This window comes from Gossypium raimondii, chromosome 10 (assembly GCF_025698545.1).
Source record: "Gossypium raimondii isolate GPD5lz chromosome 10, ASM2569854v1, whole genome shotgun sequence".
NCBI lineage: Eukaryota > Viridiplantae > Streptophyta > Magnoliopsida > Malvales > Malvaceae > Gossypium > Gossypium raimondii.
Genome location: NC_068574.1, coordinates 52,294,252 through 52,311,592, shown reverse-complemented (window position 1 = coordinate 52,311,592; position 17,341 = coordinate 52,294,252). Strand labels below are relative to the sequence as shown.

Below are 17,341 nucleotides of genomic sequence, written 5' to 3'. Positions count from 1 at the left end.
CAAAATGAAAAATGCCTTCTTATCACGAATTAACAAGATGTCACATCCAGTAAGTTAGGACACGGCACCTCGTATTTTTTTGAGAGTAAGCTTGCCTTTTGTTTTCTTATTAAAACCTCATTCGTTTTAATTTTTAAAAGGATATTCAGTTATTTAGAATCAACGAGAAAAATCGAAGCTCGATAAGTTAGGCACGATTTCTAATTTTCTAAATCGAATATTGCCTTTATTTTCGAATTTTATGTGTTTGGAAATTTAAAAGGATATTTTGCTATTTAGGTTTAACGAGAAAATCGAGACCCAGTAAGTTAGGGTACAATTTATCAATTTCAAAATGCAAAATATTGCCTTATTAGAAAAATTTCTTTTTGATGTACGGTGTTAATATGCATAGCAAAACAATAATGAATACGGTGGCATAAAAGCAACACGAGTAATAGCAACGAAAATAAGATAATAAAAGGGACCAATCATTAACATACAAAATGACAAATACATAGGCAAATAAAATCGAATCCTTCTTTCTAAATAATAATGAAAGTGTAAATAAATAAATAAATAAATAACGAATAGATGTAAAACGATATACATGAATGTACACAAAATTATGAAAATATGAAAAATCTACGTACGTATACATATTGTGAGATTGTTAAATATAAAAATATATGTAAGTATGTATATACATGTATAGGTATATGAATTAAAAATGTAAATATATAAGTATATATATGCATGTAGAAAATATGAAATATAAAAAATGTGTATTTAAAATAAATAAAGAATATGTATATGAAAAATATAGTAACAAATGTATATGAGTATATATATATTATAGAAAAATATGTACGTATATAATGACTTAAATCAAGTAATATAAATAATAAGAAAAATATTAGGTAAATAAGATATACACATATATATATAACTTAAAATAAATAATAAAGGAACTCACCTTTTCCCTTTTTTTTTAAATAAATAAATAAATTAAATGAACTAAAGGATGAAATTAAAATCAAACCAAAATTTGGGGGTCCAAACTGTAAATAAATAAAAGAGGGTAGTTCGGGACCGAATTGGGACGCGCTCAAAGAGTGAGGGACCTATAGGGAAATATTCCACAGCCCTAAACGCGGTGAGGGACTGCGCATGGTCTATGGACCAGATTGAAACAGAATCAAAATTTGCAACCCAAATAAAAAAAAACATAGAAAGGTCAGATTGCGCTTCAAGCGTAAGATGGAGGGACCAAGTGCGCAAATTACCCATTAGGGCAATGCGCGGGTCTCCCTCCCTCAAACGGCGCCATTTCAATTAAGATAAAGCTAAAAAAAAAAAATTACTTCTTTCTGCAGTTTCATTTTGCTGCAAAAAACACAAAAAAAAAACAAAAAATAAAAGGGAGAATCCCTTTTCTGCTAGGGTTCCAAGGCTAGAAGCCCCGCCGCCGTCACGCCTCCCTACCGCCCGGTGGCCGGAGCCATGCGAGGGCGTCTCCCACCAGCTCTTTGGAGCGCGTTCAGAGACCAAGGCTCCGAAACGGTGAAACGAGGTGAAAACGGAAAGCCTCTGCCCCTTCCTAAACTCGCGTCCGACGACGGCGAAGGGCCGACGACGACGACGGCTTCAGGGGTCGATTCAGGTGAGTTTTCCTTTCCCTTTTTTATCCTTTTTATTAATAGTTTTTCTTAAAAAAAGATAAATAAAATAAATAGATGAATCGAAAAAAGAAGAAGAAAACAACAACCTTTTGTTTTTTTTTAATTTTTATTTCTCTGATATGCATTTTTACAAAGAAAATCGAAGAAGAAAAAATGGTGATAAGCTTCGGCCTTTATAGCCGGATTACAACTTTTTTTCATTTTTTTATTGCTTTTTGCTTTGGATTGTTGTTGTGTGGAGGCGGTCTGACACGCGTGAAGGCTAGCGGCGGTTGTGGCAGACGAGAAGGCTAGCGGCGCTTTAGGGTTTCTTTTGCTCATTTCTGCTGAAAATGTTTAGGCTGTGGGCCTATTAATTTGGGCTTAGGGTTTCTGATTTTTGGGATTATTGGGTTTGGGCTTGTAGTTTTTGTGTTTAATGTAACTGGACTGATTATTTTTTGTTAATTTGGGCTGTTTCGGGTTCTATTGGGCCCCGGGCAGAATTTAGGCTCTACAAATAGTATAAGGGAAGTAGGGTCAAATCCTCAAGGACTGGATCGCTACAACTTCTTGTTTCTCGAAATCCTATGCGTAGTCGTGCCCAAGAAAAACAACTGACTTGGGAAAAAAGCGACTATTCCTTGCACAAGATAAAAAGATTACTTTTGAAAGGAAATGGACGGAAGCGTCAGTCCCATAATGCGGAGAAATGATGAATACTCGTTGAAAATGCTAAGTGCGGATTCTAAGCCTCATGAACTCTTTTGAAGGAGTCTTGATAACATTTGGCTAGATGAGTTTAGTTACTCATGCTTTTTGGGGAAAAAACACAAATTTAATGAAACAAAATTTTATTGGAAAGGAAAATAAACAAAATGCTAAGAGCTTTAAAGGGAATGAGTTTTTTTTTACAGAAATAATGAGTGCATATTCGTGTCACTCCATTCCCTATTTATGGTTCATAAAAAACCTAGTTTGTTTCTATTTAAACGCTAGAAGATAATAAAATATATAATTTGAAATTAAATCTAAACAAGATCATAATAATCCTAACAATAATCTTAAAAATAAAATTTAAATAAAGTCTTATGTTCATAAATCTCTTCTTTGATGTTTTGCCCCAAGTCCTTCACACTTTGTATTTTCGGCACCACTTCTTTCCTATTTCGCATGCTGACCCATTATGTCTTTAAATTCACGCTTTTTTCCCCCAAATTTCTTTTTGCCTTCAATTTAGTCCCTACAAGATAAAAAACATAAACAACCCAAATTAGTGTAGGATCATACTCAAAATATATATGTAATTAACACATAAAAGTATATCATTTTAGAGTATTATCAAGAGATCGCAACGTATCTATTTCTTCTTAATTATGATTTTATCTAATGCAATCGCTTAAGACTGTCCTTTTCTAAAAAAAGAAAAACTAAAAAACAATTTCAATTAAATAATTCAATGAAATAACATTATTTTTTTTAATACATATCGCGTAGGTCTTTTTAATATTTATAATAATAAATGACACGATTTAGAAATATATAGGACAAGTTTACTAATTATACTTTATCTATATTTAAAATAAACACATTATTATTTTTAAAATAAACAGTTTATAAATATAATAGGTTATATATGTTTTTGTACCAAAAACATCATAGTTGTGGGTTGAATCCCAAATTTAATCAATACAACCTCTTAATACTTACTATTTGAATCAATTAAGCGCTAAATTCAGAATATATATAATTTCTATCAAAATTTAATTAATACCACCTCTTAGTACTTACTATTTGAATCAATTAAACTAAAGTCAGAATATATATAATTTCTATGAAATGATTTACGATGTTTGTTTTGTAATAAATTAAGAGCATTAATGGACAAAAGTAATAAATTAAAGAATTATTTAACTAATATATAATGACTTGTTTAAATTTGAGAGTTTTATATCTATAACTTTATTTTTATTGAAAACCTCGATAAAATACATCATGAAACTCATTTCCTATTAGGATAATTATTAATAAAAATAAATTATATCTTAAAACCCAAATTCAACTGGGATTCTAAATTTCTAATGAAATCAAATTTTAAATTAAGTTCGCGATCAGGAGGATAATTTTAAAAAATATATCAAGATAACTATTAATTAAATACTTTATCCATGAAAACATCAGAAATTTGTACGTTGAAAATAAAATTGAGTTAAAAAGAAACAATTAATTCAACTCAAATTCCTACTAGGATTTGTGATATGAAATCCAACTGCAACTAGGATTCCAACTACAATTGAATTTCATTACATCCTATCAGGTTATATCTAACATACAACATCTTTCATTTGAAACCCAAGAAGAAAATAAGAAAAACTTCACCACCAAAGCATTACTAGGATTCAAAGTTTTAGCATCGGTGGAGGTTTCGAAACCTAGAGAAAGGCTGGTCAAGAAGAAATCATCCATGGAGGAAGAAACCAACAACATTCGTGAGATCGTGCAACACGATTTCCCTAAAACCAACAAGAGAAAGCTTCAAAAACCGAGTGATCTGGAGGAGATGTGGGGTTGGCTTAACTCGGATGATCAAAGCCAAAAAGACGAACAAATCTGTCGTAAATCTGATACTGATGCAGAGATCGAGGCGATCTTCGATAAGGTTAAGAGAAGGAAGAAGATGGAGGAAACAAGTTCTCCGGGAATTGGATTACTTGTTGAGAAAGTAATGGCTCAAATGGAGGTTGCTGCCACAGAAGATCCAAAACAAACCCGCTATTAGAAAGATCCAAATGCTGCCTCTTCTTACTGACTTTCTCTCCAAGAAAAAGATGCAACAAGAGTTTTTGGATCATGGGATTTTAACTTTGTTGAAGAGTTGGCTCGACCCTCTTCCCGATGGAAGCTTACCAAACGCCACCCTTCGATCTTCCATTTTGAATATCTTAACTCAGGTGATGCCTGTTGATATCAGCTTAGAAGATGGAAGGGAGCAGTTGAAGAAGAGTGGGCTTGGTAAAGTCATTATGTTTCTTTCAAAATCAGACGAGGAAACCACTGCCAATCGAAAACTTGCCAAGCATTTGGTCCAAAACTGGTGTCGAACCATATTCAACAAGACTACAAGCTACTGTAACCTCAGAAACAGCGTAATTCCAAGGATGAAGAAGCCATTAATGAAGCAATCAACAAGGGCAGAATTGAGGGAGGCAGATTTAGATTTGGAAGGTCCTCGCAGGCCATGTTCATCAGGAACAGCAAGCGGGTCTGTTTCAGTGCCTGAACCAGCACCGTGCGTTTATGAGGTGAACCCTCTAACAAATTTCAAACCAGAGTTTGCAAGACGTTATCGGGGATCTAGAGAAGTGAGAGAAAGTGAGTGTTTTGAAAGGATAGAGAAGAAGATGAGTGGATTGAAAAAATCGAATAAGAAGAAGACTCTGCAAGCTCCAAAACCTGCTGTTTTGTAGACTCTAAACAGGATGCGCAATGGACAATGTTTTGGATAATAATATAAAATTGAGTTATGTTGTTTCGTCCAATCAAAATCAAATTTGATTTCAATTTTAATTTAATTATTACAGTTTGTATTTAAATATGAGCTAATAATTTGTTGAATTGACTTATTAATTAAGTCGTTAAATGTGAGTATAGATTTGAATGTGAGTATAAGTTTGAGTCATACTAGTGGCATTTAGATTTGGAAGGTCCTCGCAGGCCTTGTTCATCAGGAACAGCAAGGGGGTCTGTTTCAGTGCCTGAACCAGCACCGTGAGGTGAACCCTCTAACAAATTTCAAACCAGAGTTTGCGAGACTTATCGGAGATGTAGAGAAGTGAGAGAAAGCGAGTGTTTCAAAAGGATAGAGAAGAAAACGAGTGGATTGAACAAATTGAATAAGAAGACGACTCTGCAAGCTGCAAAACCTGCTGTTCGATATCAACCTCAGTTAACTTCTTAATGTAAACAAATACTATTATAATATTCTCTGCGAATTTGAATACTGATCCGACGATGAGTTGAGAACTCCAACAAAAGCGAATCGATTCAACAAGAAAAAGAGCAAAGTTTGATGAATTCAAGCAAGCATTTCACCGATTTAGCATGTAATAAAGCGAGTTTTCGTCTCCATTTTGCTCTACTGAATATGGTTTTGAATTAAAAAAATATTAATAAAAGATTTTTTTTTTGGGTGAGAAAAGATATTATTATTCCTTAATCAAAGAGTAACTTAATAAAATAGTAAATATTTTACATGAAATTAAAACATAATATAAACAGTAACTTAAGTAACAAATAATTCCTTTTAGATTAAAATATAATAAAATAACATTTTTTTTTGCATCATATGTACATTTGAATTAAACTTTCAAACTAAAGATGATATATCTTATTTTAATTGGAAGGATTATAAATAATATGATGAAAATTCACTTTTTATTTTCGTTTTCATTTGCATTAATTAATATGTTGACTCTACTGTCAACGAATCAATTTCTAACATTCTTTCAGTTCCTCCTTCAGATACTTTGACTCTGTGGTCAACGACTCCACCTTAATTTTTTACGGAAATAATTTAGTTCTTTTAATTGGTTTGTTGAGAATATTTTTGAGATTATAAAAGATAATTTTTTTCTTTTCATATTTAAAAAATATATTTTCTAGAAACAAGGTTTTTGGTGAAAGTAGTTGCTAAATCCTATCTTTTATCAATTTAATTCTTCTACTATTAAATCAATTAATTTAGTCTTTGAACTATAAAATTAATCAAATAAGATCAAATTGTAACATAGTTAACATTTACTATTTAAAATGACATAAAAATTATTTTTATTTGCAATTCAACTCTAAACACAAAGGTTCATTTGCAAAATGATAAAAACAAGGGTGGAGTTAGTTTTTTATTTTTGGAGGCGCAGAGTTAAATTATAAATTTTATAAGAGTTAAAATGTAATATTATCACTGTAATAACTTTGTTATTCAATTATCGATTCAAAATTTAACAAAAATTATTTTTTAATATTATAAAAGCCATAGGAAAATTTATAGAATAAAGTAGAAATAAATATTATACATAAAAATGAAACATAGTATAAATGAAATAAGAGCAATCACGAATCTCGAACATCAATTTTAAAACGGATACAAAAAATATAAAAAAATAAATTATATGAAGAATAATTTTATTGGGAGTTGTAGTAGTTTTGAATTATTTTGGAGTAAAATTCGTAGGCTTCATTAATCAAGAAAACGGACCAAAACAGGGGTGAAAATCTATACCCAAACCATCAGGCTTTCCCAATACATGCTTCCTACTTCCCTTCGATTTCAGTCGAAACATCAGTACAGTACAATAACAAAACATTAAATGTTATATAGAAAGTGAAATGGATTACAGAGGATAACTTAACAAACATGATAAAATAGGATACAAAATAAAACAAACATCACACATGACATTGAAACGGAGGTAATTTAAGAAACTTGATAAAATCCACAACAACAACCGCAACACTTTCTTCTATTCCAAGCTGTGACATAAGGAAAATACTTGCAATCCTGCTACCCTCCCATTCTCTACATCCAAGTTCAGTGTTTAAGCATCTCATTCTCAACAAAGCCTTTATTATTACAATGCTTCTCGATTTTCAAAACAAAGCTGAAAAATAGGAGATAATTGGAAGAAAAATACATAAAAAGAGTTGATAGAAAGCAAATTTACATACCTTACCTAGAAATATGTTTGATACTGTATCACCTTAGTTAGCCATTGCAGACTACATCACCCAGCAGTTCTTCCAATTTTATGCTGTTGAAAGGGCTTGGTAAAGGAAGGGATTGACGACCAAGGGCTTGAGAAACTTGCTGCATGGTTGGCCGAAGTTGGGGATTGCCATTCAAGCATGCCAGTGCCATCTTCATAGTAGAGACCAAGTCTTTGGCAGATTGGCCTACTGGTGGTGAAAGACGTTGGTCTATCGTGTCTTTCAGTAAAACATGTTGGTCATTTGACATCGATGACGATGTCGATTGCAGTGATGAAACATACGATATAAGATCACCAGGATGCCTCCCCATAAAAACTTCCCTCGTTAGCACCCCAAAACTGTAGACATCACACTTCTCATCTACTCTCATTGTATAAGCCAACTCTATATAAAAGATTTTACTAATTAGCATATGCTATTTGAACTTTGTCTATTGAAGAACAAGCAATAAATTAACAGTTTTAATCAAATAGATAACATGTTCAAAGCATTTTTAGGAAAAAAGATTAGTTAATACCTGGAGCTATATACCCGTAGGTTCCTGCAAGTGAAGTCCAGTTGGAGGAGTCAGGCTTTAAAATCCTTGCAGTGCCAAAATCAGAGACACGAGCTTCATAGTCCAAATCCAAGAGAACATTGTTGCTAGAAATGTCTCGATGAATTATAGGTTGTGAACGGTCGTGATGCATATAAGATAGAGCATTGGGCAATCCTTTAACAATATTTAGCCTCCTCTTCCAATCCAACTCCTTTGCCTGTTCATTGTTGCTTAAGACCATTTTCAAACTCCCCCTTTCTAAAAACTCATAAACCAAAAAAAGAAAGCTTTGGATGTGAACAAAAGCCATACATTTGCACAATGTTATGGTGCCTTATTTCTAGTAAAGCACTAATCTCGCTTTCAAAGGCTTTCAAGTTGTTGTTGAGCATGCTGTCTTCAGATTGGTGAAGCTTCTTCACTGCAACCACTTGACCAGTTGGTAATGCAGCTTTATAAACAGTTCCATATCCTCCCGAACCAATGCAATAGATGTAACTGAAATCTTCGGTGGCTTCAATGATGCCGTCGTGGAGTATTCTTCCATTAAATCCCAATATTGTGAAAATATCTCCATGTTGTTCTTCCCTTGGCTCAGATTTTATGGTTGGAGTCATCTTGTAAAAAGCAAGGAAACTTCCAACCAATATAAACAACAAAAGTAGACCACCAAAAAGTGGAAGCACAACTAAAATGATAAGTTTGGTGCTTTTTCTATGACCATGATTGGCCAGAAAAGAAGGAACACAAGCCATTAGTCCAGTGGCATTACCGCATAGGCCTTTATTGTTTCTCAGGGCATCAAACGAAGCCTCATGAAAAGCCTTAAGATTTGGAATAAGACCTTCAAATTGATTGAAAGATATGTTCACAAATCTCAAACCATGCAAATCATTAAAAGCTTCTAGGATGGAACCGTTGAGCATATTGTGAGAAAGGTTCAATACTTCCAAGGACTGTAATTTTCCAAACTGTTGTCGGATGCCTCCAACAAGTGAATTCTGACTCAAATCTAGACGACGAAGAGGAGTAATGTAGCTTACTGAAGATGGAATGCTCTCTTCGAGATTGTTCTTGCTCAAATTCAAATTCCATAAATTTGAGCAATTTCCAAGATCATCAGGAATAGGCCCACTTAAATTGTTTGATGCCAATTCAAGTTGTTCTAGTTTTGAAAGAAGGCTAATCTCTGATGGAATTTTACCGGAAAATTGGTTACCACTTAGTAAAAGACGGTTCATCATTGTCAATTTTCCTAGTTCCTTGGGAATCTCACCGATTAGATGATTTGAAGAGAGATCAAGTACATGCAATTGAGTTGCGTGTCCCAACTCAAGTGGTATCTTTCCGGTAATGTTATTATTGGCGATTACTAAGCCTTGAAGGTTATGGCATTGGCTCCACTTGGGAGAAATTTCGCCATAAAATCTGTTACCACTTAATGCAATGAAACTCAATTTTGGATAGACACCAAAAGCTTCTGATATATTACCAGTCAAGTGGTTTCCTTCAAGCCTAGCTCTATATAAGCTTTTGCAGTCTGTCAAACTTGATGGGATCTCACCTGTCAGATTAGTAGTCATAGCTCCAAAATATGTGAGTGATCCACCTATGCATATATTCTCAGGCAATGGACCAGTGAGATGGTTATGCCCAAATTGTAAATGTTGCAAATAAGTAAAATTGTTAAACGTTGAAGGAATTGACCCATAGAAACTATTTTTAGACAACTTAAGTTCAATGAGATATTTAAGCATGCCTACCTCTTTAGGTATCAACCCAGAGAACTTATTTTGGTGAAGAGAAAGAGTAAATAAGTTGGTCAAGTTTCCAATGGAAGCTGGGATTGAACCAGAGAAATGATTCTCACGCAACACAAGTTCAGTAAGAGATTTAAGCTTCCATAACTCATGAGGTATTGACCCATGCAAATTATTTTGGGACAAGTCAAGGAAGACAAGTTTAGAAAGGTTACCAATGTGGGGTGGAATGGACTCATACAGTGAGTTGTTGTGGAGGTTAAGCCTAATCAAGTTAGGGAAGGAATGGAAGTTGAGATTATGAAGTGTACCTTTCAATCTCAAACCATACCCTATGAGGCCATGGTGATGCTTCCAACCTTATCGCAAGTGATTCCGACCAGTTGCAATGGCTACTTCCGACCCACAAAGAAGAGAGCATAATTTGGGTGGTGTTGTCGAGGCTAGCTTGTTGCCAATTTATAATCCAAATATTATTTATACTAGTATATTATGTTCCTTTTCAAACGGTTTTCTAAAGAGGTGAACAAAACACATTTACAGGTTGTACAGCGCCACAATCGTTTGCTACCATGCCTTTTACCTTCCTCTTCTGTATATTACTTTTCTAGCAGATTTTTTTGAGGTAATAATTTATTTTCATATTCATAGTAAAAAATGCATCTGTTTAATTGATTTTTAGCACATATTTATAACGTGTAAGCGTGGCCAAAATATCTTTTAATGAATGCAGGAGGAAGACATGCATTTAGAGAATGTGTACTACTCAGAGATGAAAGATGCTGGTTTTTTTTATGCTGACTGGGAGTAAGCATCAAATGGACTTTGAGTTAGTAGCTTCTCTATACATAAAGCTCTGTAAATATAAAGTGCAGTTACGATTGTAAAATATCAGCTCAAACAGATGATGGATCTATGTCTCAATATACCGATATTGCTGTGGGAACAAATCCAATAATGTAGAATGTGCTTTACCTAGAGCTTCTTCCTAAAGATCAGTTAGTCCTTGATTTTTTTTTAGTATGTACTATGTGTTATCAAGTAGATTTGGAGTTTGAATATCTACATCTAAATTATTTTCATTTCCAAGCAGAGATCTTTTCTGTTCAATTTTCTTGTAACAAAATAAATAGTATTATTGTGTTTGTTATTGTAGAATTCCAAAAGTCTTGTACTGATAGAATTTGATGGAGTTTGAATGGCTCACAAGTTTGATGGAGTTTATTTTTAATTTTTAATTCTGTTCAATTATAATTAACACTACAAAAATTATCTCAACAAACGAAACAAAAAAAAAGAAGAAGTAAAATTCTACAAACAAATCATTTTAAAAAAAAAAGGAAGATATTTAACACACTATATTAATCAAATGGGTTTTTTTAATACTAATTATTAAGTCATCAATTAATCAAATCTACAAAACACATTCTTTTCTTTTCTTTTTGGGTGATTGATAAAGAAATAAATTTCAAGTTTTTATAGTATTATACATTATAAAGTAGATATATATATTATTTTTATAGTATTATATATTATGATTTTAGTAAATTCATATAAGAATAATTATATTAAGAATTTTATTAAATTATATTTAATAATAATTATTTTAGATTATATTTTATAGTATTATATATTATGATTTTAGTAAATTCATATAAGAATATTTAATATTAAGAATTTTATTAAATTATATATTTTTATTAAATTATATTTAATAATAATTATTTTAGATTATATTTTATAGTATTATATAATATGAGTTTAGTAAATTCATATAAGAATATTTAATATTAAGAAATTTATTAAATTATATATTTTATTAAATTATATTTAATAATAATTATTTTAAATTATATTTAATAATAATTATTTTAAATTATATTTAATAATAATTATTTTAGATTATATTTTATAGTATTATATATTATGATTTTAGTAAATTCATATAAGAATATTTAATATTAAGAAATTTATTAAATTATATATTTTTATTAAATTATATTTAATAATAATTATTTTAAATTATATTTTATACTATTATATATTATGATTTTAGTAAATTCATATAAGAATATTTAATATTAAGAATTTTATTAAATTATATATTTTATTAAATTATATTTAATAATAATTATGTTAAAATATGATTAAATTATTTATTATTTATATTAATAATCTTATTAAAATTTAATAACAATAACAATAATACCTAAAAAAAATTTCGCTAAGAGTATTCTAGTCATTTTAGTTTTTTTCCTTATGCTATTACAACATCATTCCATTCAACCAAACACAAGAATACTATTACAGTTCTATTCCATTCTATTCAACCAAACAATTGAATTACTATTACGCCTTTATTCCATTACACCTCTGTTCCATTACACCTATATTTCATTACACCTCTATTCCATTACAGCGAACCAAACGTGCCCTTACTATTTGAATCAATTAAACTAAAGTCAGAATATATATAATTTCTATCCAAATTTAATTAATACCACCTCTTAGTATTTATTATTTGACTCAATTAAGCTAAATTCAGAATATATATAATTTCTATTGAATGATTTACAATGTTTTTTTTTTCAATAAATTACTTTAACTAAAATTAAGAGCATTAATGAACAAAAGTAATAAATTAAAGAATTATGTAACTAATATATATAATGACTTGTTTAAATTTGAGAGTTTTATATATATAACTTTTATTTTATTGAATCCAAAGATTTTCTATTAGGGCTTACATCATGAAATCCATTTCCTATTAGGATAATTATTAATAAGAAATAAGATTACATCTTAAAATCCAAATTCAACTGGGATTCTATTAATTAATGAAATTTAAGTTCTGAATTCTTTATCCAAACCCGTCTGATGTAATTTTGATCCATGAAAAATCAGAAATTTGTACGTTGAAAATAAAATTGAGTTAAAAAGAAACAATTACAATTACAGAATTAATTCAACTCAGATTCCTACTAGGATTTGTAATATGAAATCCAACTGCAACTAAGATTCCAACTACAATAGAATTTCATTACATCCTATCAGGTTAACTATTATGTATATATATATATAACATACAACATCATTCATTTGAAACCTAAGAAGAACTTCACCACCAAAGCATTACTAGGATTCAAAGTTTTAGCATTGATGGAGGTTTCCAAACCTAGAGGAAGGGTGGTCAAGAAGAAATCATCCATGGAGGAAGAAACCAACAACATTCGTGAGATCGTGCGACACGATTTCCCTAAAACCAACAAGAGAAAGCTCTTCAAAAACCGAGTGATCTGGAGGAGATGTGGGGTTGGCTTAACTCGGATGATCAGGACCAGAAAGACGAACAAATCTGTCGTAAATCTGATACTGATGAAGAGATCGAGGCGATGTTCGATAAGGTCAAGAGAAGGAAGAAGATGGAGGAAACAAGTTCGCCGGGAATTGGATTACTTGTTGAGAAAGTAGTGGCTCAAATGGAGATTGCGGCCACAGAAGACATTGAGCTTAACATCCAAAACAAACCCGCTATTAGAAAGATCCAAATGCTGCCTCTTCTTACTGACTTTCTCTCCAAGAAAAAGCTGCAACAAGAGTTTTTGGATCATGGGGTTTTAACTTTGTTGAAGAGTTGGCTCGACCCTCTTCCCGATGGAAGCTTACCAAACGCCACCCTTCGATCTTCCATTTTGAATATCTTAACTCAGGTGATGCCTGTTGATATCAGCTTAGAAGATGGAAGGGAGCAGTTGAAGAAGAGTGGGCTTGGTAAAGTCATTATGTTTCTTTCAAAATAAGATGAGGAAACCACTGCCAATCGAAAACTTTGCCAAGCATTTGGTCCAAAACTGGTGTCGAACCATACTCAACAAGACTACAAGCTACTGTAATCTCAGAAACAGCGTAATTCCAAGGATGAAGAAGCCATTAATGAAGCAATCAACAAGGGCAGAATTGAGGGAGGCAGATTTAGATTTGGAAGGTCCTCGCAGGCCATGTTCATCAGGAACAGCAAGCGGGTCTGTTTCAGTGCCTGAACCAGCACCGTGCGTTTATGAGGTGAACCCTCTAACAAATTTCAAACCAGAGTTTGCAAGACCTTATCGGAGATCTAGAGAAGTGAGAGAAAGCGAGTGTTTTGAAAGGATAGAGAAGAAGATGAGTGGATTGAAAAAATCGAATAAGAGGAAGACTCTGCAAGCTCCAAAATCTGCTGTTTTGTAGACTCTAAACAGGATACACAATGAACAATGTTTCGGATAATACTATAACATTGAGTTATGTTGTTTCGTCCAATCAAAATCAAATTTGATTTCAATTTTAATTTAATTATTATAGTTTGTATTTAAATATGAGCTAATAATTTGTTGAATTGACTTATCAATTAAGTCGTTAAATGTCATATCATAAGATTTTCCTTTTTGTTTTTTGGGCTCATCAATCATTTTCACTGCTAGCTCTCAGCATTAATCAATTAGTTGACTCCATGGTCAATCAATCCATTTTTAATGTCTTCATGTGTAGGTTTATTGGTCAATGTGTTTACCATCTCAAAGTGTAGTATAGGTTTGAGTCACACTAGTCGCATTTTTGTTAGGACTTTGTTTTGTTGTGTTTTTTTTTTCTTGTTACATACTCTTTTATATTTAATAGTTATATTGAACTTGATTAAATTTTGAGTTAATTAGTATCAAATGGGTAAAACAAATAAATTTTCTAAACACACATATTTTCCGTTTACAATATGTAATCTCGAAATCAATTGGTGTTAATTTTATAAGTAAAAAAAGAAGAAGTCTAATGGCTTATTTGACCCTTCAATTTCACAAAGAAAAATGTTATTTTAATCTACTATTTAATTTTTATCCCTTAAACTTGTGTTTTTTTTTGTCAAATCACCTTAAAAATGTGTAACACCCTATACCCGATCTAAACGACAAGGTCAAGTCCGGGAAGCTACCTCGATTATTTTTTTAAAGCACAGTATTCAAAAATTTAGTTTTAAAGCAAAACCAAAAAGAGTTAACAATTGTAAAACATAATAAGTCAATTATTATCCTACAACATCGCATACTGGAAATAGGCTAGTGATACTAATGATAATAAAGCTAATAAATAGTATGACCGAGCTCTCGATCCGCTGACCCAATCAAGTCTGTGGGTTACTTGTAGTGCAATCAATAAAAAGAATGAATTATGATCTTACAAAGAAATAATTATAAGTTCAAACAGATTTAGGTTAGACTTAGTAAAGTCCCAAATTCGAGTTCGAAGTTGATGATCATTAAGCTAACTATAAATACGACAAAGGCAAGCGCACCTATCGAATAATAGTATAGCTGTGGTGAGTGGGGAATATCGTATCCACGAGGACTAAAAGTACTAGTAATTACCGTCTTCTTATTATCTAGCCGACAAATTGGGGTGATATGTTTTAATCTAAAATTACTAAACTAATTTATCTAAGAATGCAACAGAGAATGAAATAGAAAAATAATCAAAGATAACTAATGAGATAGACAATACCCATAAAAGAATCCAACTAAACTTCACCTATTATTATGAATCTGAATTAAACGATTTATTCACTTGTGTCTTGATCCGTAGAAATCCCTAAATTATGTTAATATCTATTTCGAGAGTAAGAACAACTGACTCTAGATTGATTAATTGAAATCTTTTTTCTAATTAAAACCCCTATCGTCGCATTAACTCGATCTATGGATTCCCTTATTAGATTTGACTCTAATCCGGTAGATTTATGTCGTCCTATTTCTAGGATTGCATGCAACTTCACACAATTATGCTAGATCTACTCTTAAACAGGGTCTTTTACTCCACTAAATTAAACACATTAAACATGAATTAATATCCCTAGAAATATTAAAACAATAAAAAATACATAATTGAGAACAAGAATCAAGTACTTTTTTGCGTAAATCAGAAATCAAATAATAAGATTCATCATAGGTTTCATCTTCCCTAAGTATCTAGGGAATTTAGTTCATAATCCTGAAAAGAAATATCTCAAAGTTAGGATAACCACAAGACATAAAGAAACTCAATAAAACTTCGAAAGAAATTAAATGGAGATCTTCGATCTTGAGGGAGATTTACTTTCGAGTTGATTCTGGCGACGTTCTTCGAGTGTTTTCTTCAATCTTCTCTAATTTCTCTCGTATGTCTTCTTCTAATTGGTATTTATAGACTTTAGAATGCTTAGAAAGCATAAAAATTTGGTGTTCCACATATTTGGGAAGCAGGGTGTGAAATCGACAAGGGCTGGCACATGGTCGTGTGGCCAGCCCGTGTAAAAATGCCCAAGCCGTTAGATCCTGAAAATAGCTCTATTTGTCTGATTTTGGCTCGTTTTTCACTCCTTTCACTCCCAAACATTCTCCTAAGTATAAAAACATGAATTTAAAGGATTCTGAGCATCAAATTCACTAATTTGCATAATTAATCATCCAAAAATGCATTAAGAATGAGATTAAAATATGTTACTTTTATAGCTTATCAGAAGTTAGATCTAGAAGGTAAATCATTCAATTTAACAAATCGAAATAGCTCAGACAGATAGTAAGTTAGATTATTATCAGATACAAAATAGGTGCAGTTTTCTTATCCTCCACCCACTACACACCATCTCCGACCAACGCAACATATCAAATAGGTTATTGAATACCTACCCAACCCTACACACCAAACAGTGTGTGTATGACACATTCGTATAATTGCAGACTAGCTGCCAGATCATAATACAGAGATACCAGTGGTTTAGCTACTGTCTCAAAACAAAATACTTCCTCATTTACTCAATCCCACCCAATGCAAATGTAGATTTCAAGTAACAGTCACTATAAAGGCCTACACGACCATTCAGATACGGTTCATGCTAGTACAGAATAATTCCAATCATTAACAGTTATCATACGCAATACACAGACACATATTTTTTTAGTACTCAGTCTCATATCACAAAATAATAGTTTATACAATTTAATTCAGTTTGTATGGACCCCACAAAAGGCCCACATTCGTTTCAAATAACTCTTGTGGCTTGAGGGAAAATTTCAAATTTTGGTCTACACGTCCGTGTGGTCTTACACGGCCTGAATAGCTGGCTCATGTGTCCCGCACGACTTGGCACACATTCGTATCACCTGCCTGTGTGGTACTAATTCACAAACAGTGAGTTGCACGGCCTAAGCACACGGTCGTGTCTTTAACCCGTGTTAACCCTGCACTAAATATTCCCACACACAGTATGGACACACGTCTGTGTCCCTAGCCCGTGTGTCTCTAATTCGTGAATAGTGAGTTACACGACCTGGCACACGGCCGTGTGGTGTTGATAGCCATGCTTCTTGGTGTCTAAAATTTGCAAAACTCGACTTTTTAGAATGCACTTGAAGTACCTTTTGAAATAGGAACCACATAGAGGACTCTCGAGACCTAAAATAGCCATTCAATAACCAATTAAGCGATAGTTCACAACAAACGCTAAGATTAACTTACAACCAAGTTCGTCGAAATGTTTATCCCAATTCAAACCACAATTACCTTTACACAAAACTGAAATTCACAAATCTAAAACGTTAGGGGGATCGTTATCCTCGAGACCTTCTCCTAAA

General features: G+C 32.2%; 2 protein-coding genes, 1 long non-coding RNA gene and 1 pseudogene across 3 annotated transcripts; 3 read left to right on the top strand and 1 right to left on the bottom strand.

Annotated features, from left to right (window-relative positions):
* Nucleotides 1-4,429: 4,429 nt before the first annotated feature.
* LOC105775581 (protein IWS1 homolog 1) lies at nt 4,430-5,107 on the top strand. The gene has a single exon (XM_012598085.1). It carries the CDS (start codon nt 4,430-4,432, stop codon nt 5,105-5,107), a length of 678 nt encoding a protein of 225 aa, XP_012453539.1.
* A 2,294-nt stretch (nt 5,108-7,401) lies between these two features.
* LOC128033995 (MDIS1-interacting receptor like kinase 2-like) lies at nt 7,402-10,125 on the bottom strand (annotated as a pseudogene).
* Nucleotides 10,126-10,227: 102 nt separating this feature from the next.
* Nucleotides 10,228-10,765, top strand: LOC105777771 (uncharacterized). Its single transcript, XR_001128399.2, has 2 exons — nt 10,228-10,329; nt 10,438-10,765. It is a non-coding gene; the product is annotated as an uncharacterized LOC105777771 (long non-coding RNA).
* A 2,244-nt stretch (nt 10,766-13,009) lies between these two features.
* On the top strand, nt 13,010-13,504 carry LOC128033994 (protein IWS1 homolog 1-like). The gene has a single exon (XM_052622508.1). It carries the CDS (start codon nt 13,010-13,012, stop codon nt 13,502-13,504), a length of 495 nt encoding a protein of 164 aa, XP_052478468.1.
* Nucleotides 13,505-17,341: the final 3,837 nt, after the last annotated feature.

Excerpts from the sequence above, each read along its gene's own strand:
- LOC105775581 (XM_012598085.1), top strand. The coding sequence starts at position 4,430 with ATGCTGCCTCTTCTTACTGACTTTCTCTCCAAGAAAAAGATGCAACAA.
- LOC128033994 (XM_052622508.1), top strand. The coding sequence starts at position 13,010 with ATGTGGGGTTGGCTTAACTCGGATGATCAGGACCAGAAAGACGAACAA.